At 45.2% G+C, this 13,374-nt stretch overlaps 2 protein-coding genes across 2 annotated transcripts in view; one reads left to right on the forward strand and one right to left on the reverse strand.

Annotated features, from left to right (window-relative positions):
• Positions 1-4,168, reverse strand: part of arl8a (ADP-ribosylation factor-like 8A) — an 11,923-nt gene extending 7,755 nt beyond the window's left edge. The window contains exon 1 of the mRNA XM_080548086.1: positions 4,036-4,168. Coding sequence (XP_080404212.1) covers positions 4,036-4,158 — 123 coding nt within the window. The 5' untranslated portion in view covers positions 4,159-4,168. The remainder of the gene's footprint in view (positions 1-4,035) is intronic.
• Positions 4,169-5,180: 1,012 nt separating this feature from the next.
• On the forward strand, positions 5,181-12,624 carry cUnh6orf89 (chromosome Un C6orf89 homolog). Its single transcript, XM_080548655.1, has 8 exons — positions 5,181-5,300; positions 5,872-6,177; positions 6,425-6,590; positions 7,362-7,513; positions 7,890-8,038; positions 8,745-8,880; positions 9,083-9,206; positions 10,391-12,624. Exons 2-8 carry the CDS (start codon positions 5,989-5,991, stop codon positions 10,471-10,473), a joined length of 999 nt encoding a protein of 332 aa, XP_080404781.1. The 5' UTR covers positions 5,181-5,300; positions 5,872-5,988; the 3' UTR covers positions 10,474-12,624.
• The last annotated feature ends 750 nt before the right edge of the window (positions 12,625-13,374 follow it).

A 13,374-nucleotide genomic window follows, 5' to 3' on the forward strand; every position in this document is an offset into this window, starting at 1 on the left:
AGTCGATCACAAAGGTGGTTTTGACGCGTCTCTTTTGATTCTTCTGTGACTATTACTAATAATAAAATAAGCCTCTACTAGTCAGAAGAATGTTTGACAAACCGATGGTTTGATTCAACTGAATGGAACTGAGGAGTCACGTGACCCGCCGCAACAATTCAAGAAATGGGAAAAGCTTCATAATCCTCATAGTTCACCAACTGACAGAACAGTATCCATGAGTACAGGAAGTACACTGTCGAGGACGGTCCCCGTGTTCACCTCCAGGTCTGAGGTCACAGTGCCTCTATGTCACATGGAGCCGATTGATTGGTTGGTCATACCGGGGTTGTCTGCCAATAAGCAGGAAGCTCACTGGCTGTGGCTGGAATAAAGGGTTTGGGATTTATCTAGGTTTGTTCACTGGGTCTCAGCACTTTATTGTAGGGTAGCCGAACTCATTCTATATTACACAGGCCACAGACAAGCACACAGGGGGGGGTACACACACACACACACATACGTACGTACGTACATACATATACACAGTCACATACACACACATACACACACACACACACACACACACACACGAGAGGGAGCTCTCACAGCATCCTGGATATAGAAATGGAACATACACCTGACTGACATGATGACCTTTTCCTCTCCTGCTCCCAGACACTTCTGCCCCAACTTGCTCAGCCAGAACGCTTCAAATCTGGCCTTCGTTTAACAGAAAAACTTGAGCTCGCATCATCCATCTTCCACAGCACCCACCCGCCCCTTGAGTTGTTTCTCCGGGCTTACATGTGCTGTGTGCAATACCCTGAGGACGAGTTAACCTTGGACATGGAACATTTATACCCACAACATTACATCTCTTTCTATAAGTGCTATCCCAAAAAGAAGTGGCATCCCTAAGAAGTGGCATCCCTAGGATTCGGAGCAAACACCCATCTAAGATGTATCGCTAAACGCTTGTGCTGCATTCCCCCCCTCTATCCTTCGCCAAACTGCCTTTGAGTACCCTCTGAGATCTCCTCCGGGGCTGACAGTCGTAAAAACAAACAGTTATCAGACAGTTAACAGCCTACTCGCCGTTTAGTGCTTTCAGAAGGATGAGACAGAGGAGCCGTCATGCTAAGAGTCCAGATGGAAGGACGACACAAACAAATGATGAGTCACCTCCCCATAACGCTGTCTACCACTCTGCGGGGGGGGCTGGCCGAGAGCCAGTAGCACACTCTCTACTGCTCACTCTCTCCCAACGAAACAGCATCACAGCCCCGCTTAACAACCACCTGTGGTAGCGGCTTGTCAAGCCTTGAAGTGCTTCCTGAAAAATATCTTCAGTGTACTAAGATCACCTTAAGTCGTCTCATAAAGCTACCATGTGACTGGAACTACTATTATATTATAATACTGCTATATTATCGTGAGCTCTCGTTCTATTGTGGAATTGACTTGGTTTCGTTATGTCTCTATATCTCTGAGAATGACGGTAATAAAGTAATGGGAGTGGCTGTTCAATAGATGAGTGTATTTTGACACATTAACACATTGGAAGTCATGGGTCTGGATCTAAGGATCCAGCATTTTGTCACATTTTAGGACAGATACGGGGTCAGATATGCCATGTAGTTTGAGCCAGTTTTACTTTTGTAGTAATGATCTTGTCCTGTGTATTATTTTGACACCCACAATAGAGTCCCTTGCCTACTACACTTACGATACAGCTACGATAAGGGAAGTCTATCAAATTAAGAGACCTATGGTGCCACATAGCACATATGGTGCTCGACGTATTAGCATTTACTTCACATTGAGCTCTGAACAGTTTGGGTTTGGGTGGGGACTTGGCAGTGTTAACCATTGAATCCTAGTCAATGACAAAACGTTGATTTACCAAGTGATTTTATCATCACTCGACTGGAAATGTATTCGGTTGGGAATGACTGACATAAATATTGAATAAACCTGTTTGTCAACACAACTGCCACTAATTTTGAACCTGATTAATTTCTAGTATCATTATATCTTGGGACCACCAGAAGTAGGTGGGTATTGTGCCTCTGTAAAGAGAGAGTGTCTTATTCCCCGGGCTAAATCTGGAGCTGCTGCTGGAGCAGGCTTGGAGGCAAAGCCCAGGTTTAATTTATGTGCTCTGAGCTCTCTAAAGGTGTGAATTTATACACAGATGACCTTCTTCTGCACAGCCTGGTTTTATGTGTGCTCATAGACACAGAGGCAACACTCATCAGCACCGGTGTTAGCTGGCTGAAGACACACACACACACACACACACACACACACACACATTATATTGGTATCCCTCTTAGAAAACAACCATTTGCAGACCTGCTGATGAGTGTTGCCTCTGTCTATGAGCACACATAAAACCAGGCTGTGCAGAAGAAGGTCATCTGTGTATAGACCTGTACATGTAGCCTCTCTAGTCATTTCACTACAAATCCCACAAATCCTCATCCTCATCCTCAAAACCCCTCAGAGGTCAAAAGAGGCCGGGTCACAACGAGTCTGGTGGTGAACTGATTCAGCAGATGTTGTAACGGACGGACAGGTAACTGAGTTAGGCCTACAGCCATACTGTAGGGAATTAACAAGGGTACAACTGACCCTTTGTCGAGTATTCACAAGAAGTATAATAGGGTTAGATACAGAAGTATAATAGGGTTAGATACAGAAGTATAATAGGGTTAGATACAGAAGTATAATAGGGTTAGATACAGTGCAACAAATAACAGAAAGGAGGGAAGTGAAATCAAATCCAGCAGCCACTCTTACCTGGAAAAAAAAGGTGTGGGGAGATCCTTTGTAGTTATGCAGTGATTGACTACTATTTAAGAAGTAAACACACTGTATCTGTTACACCTACAAAATATGAATTCGTAGGCTATTCTTATACCTCTTTTTTTTAAGTCTACAAGTGGTCTGCTACTTTGTTACCGAAACACCAGATTGAGAAACAGACAGAAGAACGGAACAACTAAGTCACAGTAAATAACCCGAACAGCCCATGGATGTCGCCACGGGATTACATTGTTTTCCTTGAGAGAGTCGTCCTAATCACACATCCAACCTAATCCAAGGGGGTTTGAGCATTCCTGGGTGGATTTGGATGAAAAAAACACATCGAGGTTATGTGTGTGTAAGGCATGAGGCTTCCACAGACGTGAATGTGTACAATGAGATAACTGTTGATCCCAGCCAGGTTGAAGGTTGGAGGTCTGGGGGCTGTTTCACTACACCACAGCATCTAAACTGGACTGGTCACTGTGTGACTCTCGTCATCATTACTGGTATGTCAAACAGACAGTCTCCCAATTCCTCAATCCATAAAGGCACATATACCCCCATATACCCACTACTCCTATTCACAATGACATCTCGTGAGTTTAGAATGATAAGGTTCTATCGCCGTTTAGAATGATAAGGTTCTATCTCCGTTTAGAATGAGAAGGTTCTATCTCCGTTTAGAATGAGAAGGTTCTATCTCCGTTTAGAATGAGAAGGTTCTATCTCCGTTTAGGGTAGTTCAGAGATATTGAGCGTCAAAGTTTTGACATTCCATTATGTTCTGTGAGATGGAACCTTTGTATTTTATGAATTACTAACTCAAAAATGTCAACATTTTAAAAATAACACCACACAGGCATTAATGAACACCTAATGGATCAGATTATGTAAAAAAAAAAAAAAAACTCGATTTTGACCAAACATGGAGATAGAACCTTATAATTCTAACGTCACGATCTATTGGACCTAGAGGCCCCTTACTGTGCCATCACACTCTGTTTGTGCTCTCTGGGGTCTCTGAGAAAAATAACATAATAAAAAGCGTTTGATTACAAATAAATGCTGCGACATTGTAATTCTGGGAGGAGCGGCGGCGTGTCAACCACGGGACCACCGGGACCCTCTCTCCTCTCCTCTGGACCCCTACTGGCACCAGTCACACAGTCACACACAGTCACACACTCACAGACAGACACATCGCATAGACACAGAGGCTTGGGACATTAAACACATCATTACCGCTATCACGTTGACGAAGGTGGTCTTCCCCGAGTACTGCAGCCCGACCAGCGTCAGTTCCATCTCCTCCTTCCAGAACAGCGCTTTGAACCAGTCCAGGAGCTTACTGAACAGGGCTATCATGTTTGGCCTAGGTGTGTGTGCGTGTGTGTGTGTGTGTGTGTGTGTGTGTGTGTGTGTGTGTGTGTGTGTGTGAGAGCAGCAGAATATCAGCTGACTCTTCGCCGCCGTGACAGATGGACGGATGTGGAAGATCGGAGTCTCGGTTTCGGGTCTTGAACGGTCGCAGATTGTTGTAATATTTTTCCAGTGTTATTATAAGAATGACAATCGTTTAAACCTCCTCTCGTGGTGTATTCTCGCAGTGTCGCTGCCTGGTCTTGTCCTTCTTCATTGGGTGGGGTTGTAGATCCATGCACACACAGCTGAGCCGAACACAATGCGCGGAGGTGAACGATGTGACTGGTCTCACCCTCAGTAGCGCCCCCTGTTGGTCAGTAGCGCCCCCTGCTGGTCAGTAGCGCCCCCTGCTGGTCAGTAGCGCCCCCTGTTGGTCAGTAGCGCCCCCTGCTGGTCAGTAGCGCCCCCTGCTGGTCAGTATGAATGAATGAATGGTCTTTATTGTCAGTAATACAGTACAGGTACCATACAACGACATTTAGGAGGGGGGGCTCCCCTGGTGCTAGGAAAAAAATACTAAAATCAAGAAGGGAAAAGAGCTGGTTTACATAAATAAAGGTTATACTATCCACTATACTATACTATACAAATAAAACACTGTGCTGTACTCTATGCTATGCTATAAATATCCTAACATTAGTAGCGCCCCCTGCTGTTCAGTAGCGCCCCCTGTTGGTCAGTAGCGCCCCCCTGCTGGAGCTGTAAGAGCAATATAACCACGGAAATATTCCATCCTGCGGTCTGTGTTGGCAGGTTCGTTTAAATATTTCGCGTGAAATATTGTAAACCATATTAGAAAAAAATAAAAACATGACCCAAAACAATATTTCGTTTAGAAGTTAAACATGTTATGCCAGAATATATTTTTTCATATATCGGTTTTTCAAATATTGAATATCAACAGTGAGTTTTGGATAGTCGAATCTGCGTTTGTTATTCTTCAAACAACTCGAGCGTGCGTTTGACAGATACAGGGAAGTGAAGTGACATTTCTACACAACAAGCCAGTGGGAGAAGGTTGCTTGGGTTTGCACCGAGAAAAATGAGCAAACTACTTTAAATCTACAGTGTACCGTAAGATTACGGTGAGTGCATGAGAACTAAGTATGATCGATGTCTAGCTCAGTCATATATACAATGCACGCAGGAAAACAGCAACATCGCTATTAGGTTACGTAGCCTCCCCACCCACACACACACACACACACACACACACACACACACACACACACACACACACACACACACACACACACACACACACACACACACACACACACACACACACACACACACACACACACACACACACACACACACAAACTACTGCCCGGCTAGTTGTCCCTGATAAGTCGTGACGTTAGAATTATAAGGTTCTATCTCCATTTTTGTCAAAATTGAGTTTTTTACATAATCTGATCCATTAGGTGTTTATTAATGCCTGTGTGGTGTTGTTTTTAAAATGTTGATATTTTTTTAGTTAGTAATTAATAAAATACAAAGGTTTTTTGACGCTCGATATCTCTGAACTACCCTAAACGGAGATAGAACCTTATAATTCTAAGCTCACAAAGTGTTAGCATCCATGATCCTGCTGCTGGGAGCTCTAACCCTAAGTCAGTGTGTCCTTGTCTCCACCTTTCCCATCTCAAACAGAGTACACAACAACATGTGTGGTGCCACCGGCCGCAGTCCCAAGACACAACGAGACCCCTGAAACGAACCGGCGTTGACAGGAAGAATCATCTGAACTCTATCAGATTGGTTGTTGCGATGGGCACGACACTCAGCGAGCCGTGCATCTACGACAAGCTGTCCGAGAGCATCGACATCCTCCGCCAGTCTGGCTACCGCTATGGCATGTCGGAGAGGGAGATCGAGAAGTTCATCAAACAAGTCCTGGAGACCAACGAGCCTCGAAGGGAACCGCCACAGTTCCCCATCCTGAGAGCCACCATCAAGGTAAGGAAACACAAAGACGCTTAAGTCCATCATATCAGTCGGACAGGCACTTGTCTAACCCCTGTATCTTCTTCATGAAGATGCGACACCTCCATTTCAGCCCAGTGACCGTGTCCTTGGGGACAATAGAGATGCCATTGTGCAATAGTGAAACGGCACCGTTTCATACTACATTGTCATACAATACTGTAACATGCCACCGAAACACATGGAGCATGCTCTTTATTCCTCCCTCTGATCTCCCTAGTTTGTGGTGGCGATTGGTTTGCTCTTGGTGGCGGTCCTGGCCTTCACCTACCCCCAGAGCCCCCCTCAGCTGGGACTGATCAACGTGGGGGGGCACAACTGGTCCTCCCCCCTCAGCCATGTCCGCCTGCTCTCCCTGCCCATCGCCAAAAAGTACAATCTGCAAGGTGAACAACCCTACATGTGCTCCTGTGTTACCGTGTTACTATTCCTGTATTACTGTATTGCTTGTTTTTGATAGGGAGAGTTTGTGAGTGAAAATGGTTCCGCAATATAGCGATGATCTTTGAAACTGAAACTTGTGTCTTGTTTTACAAGGAATCACAGGGTGACCTTAAACACTCTACAGTAGTAGTAGCAACCCCAGTTCCGACATGCTTAGTTGCATTGTAAGGGCAATAGTTTGTTTACTATATATGTGTCACGTTCTAATGCTTAGGTCTTCATGTCGGGATCCGATGTAATGAAAACATTTAAATACATTTCCGCGTTGTTGAAAATCTATGACACATCGCTAGTCAACTAACACAGCTTTAGTGAGCCTGCTGACAATGTAAAGTACTGTTATAGTTAACTTGGTAGCAGTGGGGATTACTCACCCAATCCATTACGTCGCAGTGTTTTGGCTTGACTAGCGAGTTTGTGTCGTGATTCTCAACAAAGTTGAAACATAGTTTCAAAACAGTGTTTCAAAAGAAAGGTCCGAACATGTTGATTGGTTGCCGACATGCGGACCAAATGATCAGACTGTGTCACATATAGTACGTCTTGACCTCATGAGATCACCTGAAAAAGGAAAAGGCAATCTTTGTTCATTCCATGGTCAATCACCCTCCACACACTCATGGGACACACACACACACGCACATCTGACCTCAGGTCAGCGTCACTCTCCTCCTGACCTCACGGCAGCGCCTCTCTGCTCCTCTGTCCTGTAGGGTTTCATGAGTGGTGGAGCGCCGGGGCTCTGAGGCAGGGTCTGGTCAACTGCTCCGGCTGTGCCGAGGTGTCCAACGTGCTGGAGGTCCCAGAGACGCTGAGGGAGTCTGCAGCCCTGCGCCACCGGGGGCCCCAGCCTGTCCTGCTCAAGGTAACACCGCCGCAGTGCAACGCAGACCAGAACAGAACAGAGCGCTATACGCTAACATCAACTAACAGCACTGTCCTACATGTACCCTTAACTGTGTGTGTGTGTGTGTGTGTGTGTGTGTGTGTGTGTGTCTGTGCGTGTGCGTGTGCGTGTGCGTGCGCATCTCTGTGCGTGCGTGTGTGTGTGTGTGTGTGTGTGTGTGTGTGTGTGCGTGCGTGTGCGTGTGCGTGCGTGTGTGTGTGTGTCTGTCTGCCGTGCACGCGCGCGCTTATGTGTGTGTGTGTGTGTGTGTGTGTGTCTGTGTGCGTGTGTGTGCGTCTGTGTGTGTGTGTGCGTGTGTGTGTGTGTGTGTGTGCGTCTGTGTGTGTGTGTGCAGGGCGGGGAGTCTCTGTGTATCCAGAGGCAGCAGCTGGAGCAGCTCTACTCAGCCCACTCCTCCTCCATGTCCATCCTGCTGGAGGAGGACCGTCTGCTGTCCCAGGACCACGGCTTCCCCCAGGGGCCCGCTAACTTCACCCTGCTCTGGTACGCCCCGTCCGGACCCTCCCTCCAGGTCTACACACATCCATGGGGTTTGGGTTAGGGGGATGTTTTTGGTTGTTTGGGACCAGGGGAGGCTGGTGGAAGTAGAAATTGGAGGATGGGCTCATTGTAATGAATGGAATGAGGGATGAGGAATCCACACGGGTGGATAAGCTACACCTTAACTGTCCCTCCTGAGACGTGTTCCCCTCTACCCCCTGGGACACTTTCTTTACGCAAGGCTATTTGTTTATTTGTGTAGCACATTTCATACAACAGGGGCAATTCAAAGTGCTTTACATACAGCATTAAAAAATACAGAAAAAGAAGGATAGTAATAACAACATTTAAAAAAAGGCAAGAATAGATATATTTTCTATATATATAAAAAATCTTCCTTCTTCTATCCAGCACGATGACTGCCAATGGCCCCTGGCCTGAGCATAGATTCCTTCCTGCTGTGACTGGTGGATAGTTTGTTGATTCACTTACTTAGTCAAATGTATTTGTTGTAAGTCGCTTTGGATAAAGGCGTCTGCTAAATGACAAACATGTAATGTAAATGGATGAGCTCATCCTCCCATTTCTACCTCCACCAGCTTCTACAGGTCTGGGCATATCTGTTTTGTTCTGATATAACTTCCCTTCCCTTCCGCTCCATTCCATCCCTCTCCCTCTCCCCTCCTCCTCCTCTCCTCTCCTATCTCAGGAGGTTTACCTCTGGGGCCAGAGAGAAGGTGTTGAGGTGGCTGTTCCCCAAGGCTGAGCTCTGCCCCCTGTTGGACAGTGCCGGAACCACACTGCAGCGCTGCCTAGTCACTCACAGTGCTAACTCTCAGAGCAGGGTGAGTGTGTGTGTGTGTGTGTGTGTTTTTTTTAATAGACACTGGAGTACAAGGTACAAGGGGGGAAGTAGAAATCTTAGGAGACACAATATAGGGGGAAGCAGGTGTCTCAGGAGACACAGTGCTGGGGGGTTGTGCGTGCGTGCGTGCGTGTGTACACGTGCATGTCTGTCATGTCTTCATACAATGATGTGTGTTTCAGGGGGTGGGGGTGCTGGGCTGGCTGGTGGTGGGGGAGGGGCTCCCCACGGTCCGGGTGCTCCCCGTCCATCGCTGTCAGAAACACTGCAGCTCCTTCAACCTCTGGCTGGGGCCTGGAGATATGGGTGAGAACACGCACACACACACTGCAATACATTGTGTATTAGGGTTGGGCGGTTTCCATTTTTTTATACCGTTAAACCGGCCCCAAATGTAACCGCCATGTACGGTTTAACCACGGTTTACCGTGGGATTCAGAATCACATCACTGTAGGGCTTTGACGGAGCCGCCAACTTCAAATGATGAGTTTGTGACAGCGGCTGGTGAAAGGTGGACCAAAGCCCTGTCCTTTCAGCGATCCTGCTCAAACACTTTCCACAAGCAGTGCTGAAAAATGTGCTTAAAATAATAAAAATGTTTAATAATAAATGAAAACAGCTCTAAAAATACTTGCGGTTAGGTGCCCCACGGTGGTGTAGCGGTCTAAGCACTGGCCACTAGTGCATGCTGCCCACCGGGGACTGGGTTCGAATCCCAGCTCGCCAGATCCGGATATGGCTGGGGCACACACGAGGAGCGGCATATTGGGCGGCCGCTCCCGAGGGCGGGTATAGGAGTATTTCCGGACAAGGATCCGTCGCGCAACACCGCCCCCTAGGTGCCGGAATAACGGTGCTGGGCTCGAGGAGCCAGTCAGCTAGTCTGCCTGGCGGCCTCCTCTGGGACTGCCGGCCACGGGGTCGTGCGGCGGATCCTATGCAATAGGCAGGGGATAATTGGATGCTAGGTTGGGTTCAATTGGCTACCAAATTGGGTGAAAAAAGGGATACAATCTGAAAAATAATTCGACGACAAATCGGGACAAATTCGACTATGTATGGGAAACACTGCACAGAGCGTGTTACAGCAGAGTGCTATGAATTGTGTATCTTCTTCTTAGAAGAAGCGGTCATGTGACACACGATTATGATCGCTTCTAAATAGTCTTTTTTGACAGGTTATTTATTAGACAAATTATATTTATATATATATATATATATATATATTATTTGACATCACATTCAATAGTGTCTTCAACCACACAGACAGTGGTGCTCGACAAACACTCTTAAGGCGTTTATTATATATAGCAATTTAGGACGGCTTTATGACAGTATTAACTAATACCGTTGCTATTTTCCAAAACCACGGTTTAGGGTATAACCTTATAAACCGCCCAACCCTATTGTGTATACAATTCACTACTACTATAGGCTCTACATGAGTTTGCTTTAAGTCTGACCTTATCATGACCTTTGACCTTCCTAGTGTATGCTGACCCTCGTTACTGGCAGATGGAGCTGTTCCCTGGAAGAGGCCAGAACATCGTCTGCGACGGCTCTGCTTTCTGAGGGCGGGGAGGACCTCCTGAAATAGACTGAATGAGAGAAAGGAGGGAGGGAGGCGGAGGAAGAGCTTTGACTTAGTCAGCCAGGACTCCTCCCATCCTAGTCCAGACCTCCTCTTATTGGCTGAGAATGCATCGTTTCCTATTGAGGCTGTTGCAGGCTAGCCTTGCCTCCCCGCGGTCTGGAGCAGCAGCCTCTCCTCAGGCACAAGAGAGATGCAGAGAGAAGAGGTGTCACACTTCTCTCCTGTATCTGTTACCCTGTCTCCACTGTACACCTGAAATAGGCTTGTGTCCATCTGCCATAACTGTCATACTCTGATATACATATACATGATCCCATGAGCCATCTCTGACTCCCAAATCCATCCCTTGGCCCTAAACCTCTCCGGCCTAATATCAAACTCATCCCTAGCCCCCTACGCCCTAGGTCCTCATAGATGTCCCTCTTGCAGATTTGAAAGAGCTGGATAGGTGTAAGTTGAGACTTCTGTCACAGCAGACTGAAACAGGTACTATGTCTCTGTGATGGGAAAAGACTGGAATATCCACACTGTTGTCTGTTGGCCTCGTAGCTGAACAGGTCTACAGTGTGTAACCCAAAGGAGACCTGGAAAGGAAACTGGTATAGTATGTTTGGAGCTGCAGAAGAGATCTCCTGTGTTCAGTTGAAATGTTCCATTTTTGTTCTGAAGAGTCTCACAACCGCAACGGATGAGCAGAATGTTGTTGTTTTACACTGGACTGTGTGTCTTGTCACCTAAGATCAAAATGTCACCTTTTTAGTGAGGATTTGTAGTTAGGATTTATTAATTTAATTGGACAGTTTGGCAGATTTTATTACTTCGATTTAGTAAGTAAAGAGCAGGTTTTTCCGTTTATGTATATATTTGTTTGTTCCAGTGCCATCATTTCAACTGAACATGCCTTTGTTTATGTTCTTCTCATTCTAATGGGTTTTTTGGCCCCTGCATCTCTCTCTTGTCCAGTTGTATTTGCATGTAGAAGCACTTTATATGATGTCACAGTATTTGATGATGTCACAATATTGTCTTATGGTCTGATGATGCGTTCAAGTTCTCCTCGTAAATAGGAAACTCAGAAATGTCCAACTTTGTGAAGTCTCAGAATCAAGCAATAGCTCTACGCAAAATCTTCCATAAATCGTTAACTCATAAACAATAACTTCTTCAATCGTAAACAGTTTCTTAACACAGTCAGTGTAATCGCAATTCTTGCAGTCTTAACTATCGATTAAAGTTACACATGTTCAGGTTATGGCCTTATTGTACAAATTAATTCACCATTTACAGTCATCAGTTTGTAGATCTTTTATGGATGTCATTGTCATAGATTTGTTTTAATGCATCATTAATCTGATTCGTTTTAGAGGGGATATGATAAGGAGTTTTTTTGTTTTTGTTTCAGAGCTGCTTTCTTTTAGGATGTATTGTTTGAATTGCAAAGAAGTACCCCAAACTATGAGCCATGGTTATTACATTGTATATGTATAGTTATTACTGTTCCACCTCTTTGTGACTGGGGATGTGTTGACTTGTACAGTACATGCTTTGTTGGTGCATAGTAGCTATACAAACTAGACCTGACCTGATTGACAGCTTAGAGCTGCTTATAGGAAATGGCCTCATGATGGTACATGCTTCCCCAACAGTAAGCATGCTGAGAAGTCATAGGTCTTTCAGATACATGACAGTTAACAGGGGCTGACCGATGGGAGTGAGTGCTGAAGGATTGGGGTTAGTACTCTGGGGGATATTCATTATAATTCAGTGAGTCGCTCACAATTTCTGTCACACTCTGAAGTCCAGTTGGGAGTGTGCGATAGTCTTATCTTCACATGTTCTTTTGCTGTTCAACATGTTGTCGGGTTCAAGGCCCTCGCATCACCCGTACCGTCTAGTTTTCAGTCATATTTACCTTGAGTCCAAGCTGGCCTTTTCTTATCAGGCTTTACTTATGTAATTGCATCAATTCTCCCAAAGTTTTGAGAATTCTTTGGTTCCTATTTTTTATTTTATGATGTTAATTTCGTAAATCAATGTGCACTGAAACAAACCTGGTTAAAAAATAGTTTGATTGCCTGTACTCCCGTTAAGCGCAGAATGTTTGGATAATGTTTCTAAATAAATGTATTTTCTGCCCTACTTTGTGTCTGCTTTGCTGCTTATCGGGATACACTTCACTTTCACAAAGACTGAAAAATATAATAAACCTTACTGTGAAGTTTAATAATCTATCATCCGTGTGATTGGCTGTGTGCATATAAGAATAACTAAACAACATATATTCTTTCTACTTCACTGTAATTCATGCACAGAGCATTACCAACAACTTTCAGGGGCTTTTTGCTTGATTTAACTAGCTTTTGTAATCCTTTTCACCCTTTCTCATTAACATTATAACCTACACTAGTGTACAAACTCATAATCTGATCTAAAATCAGTTTCTCTAGGCTTGTAATCAAGACCTTGCTAACTGATGTCAACTATCACAAAACCGATCCTAGGTCAGTTTCTCTAGGCTTGTAATCAAGACCTTGCTACTGATGAACAACGTCACAAAACCGACCCTAGGTCAGTTTCTCTAGGCTTGTATCAACACCTTGCTTACTGAACTCAACTTCACAAAACCGATCCTAGGTCAGTTTCTCTAGGCTTGTAAATCAAGACCTTGCTTACTGATGTCAACTTCACAAAACCGATCCTAGGTCAGTTTCACAGCCCATCAGTGAAACGTTCCATACGGTTTCATAACAGAGTTATACAGGATGCAGGTTCCCGAGCTGCCTTCACCAAACCGATCCTAGGTCAGTTTCTCTAGGCTTGTATCAAGACCTTGCTTGCCCTGTACACACTACTCCATTTTTTTTTTTTTTACCGGGCGT

Source organism: Nansenia antarctica (genome assembly GCF_963989245.1).
Source record: "Nansenia antarctica genome assembly, chromosome: 18".
Lineage (NCBI taxonomy): Eukaryota > Metazoa > Chordata > Actinopteri > Argentiniformes > Microstomatidae > Nansenia > Nansenia antarctica.

Bases quoted from the DNA above. Each gene is read 5' to 3' on its own strand.
- cUnh6orf89 (XM_080548655.1), top strand. From the start codon at position 5,989: ATGGGCACGACACTCAGCGAGCCGTGCATCTACGACAAGCTGTCCGAG. The intron at 6,591-7,361 runs GTGAACAACCCT...TCTGTCCTGTAG, and splicing joins CAAAAAGTACAATCTGCAAG to GGTTTCATGAGTGGTGGAGC. The intron at 7,514-7,889 runs GTAACACCGCCG...GTGTGTGTGCAG, and splicing joins CCCAGCCTGTCCTGCTCAAG to GGCGGGGAGTCTCTGTGTAT.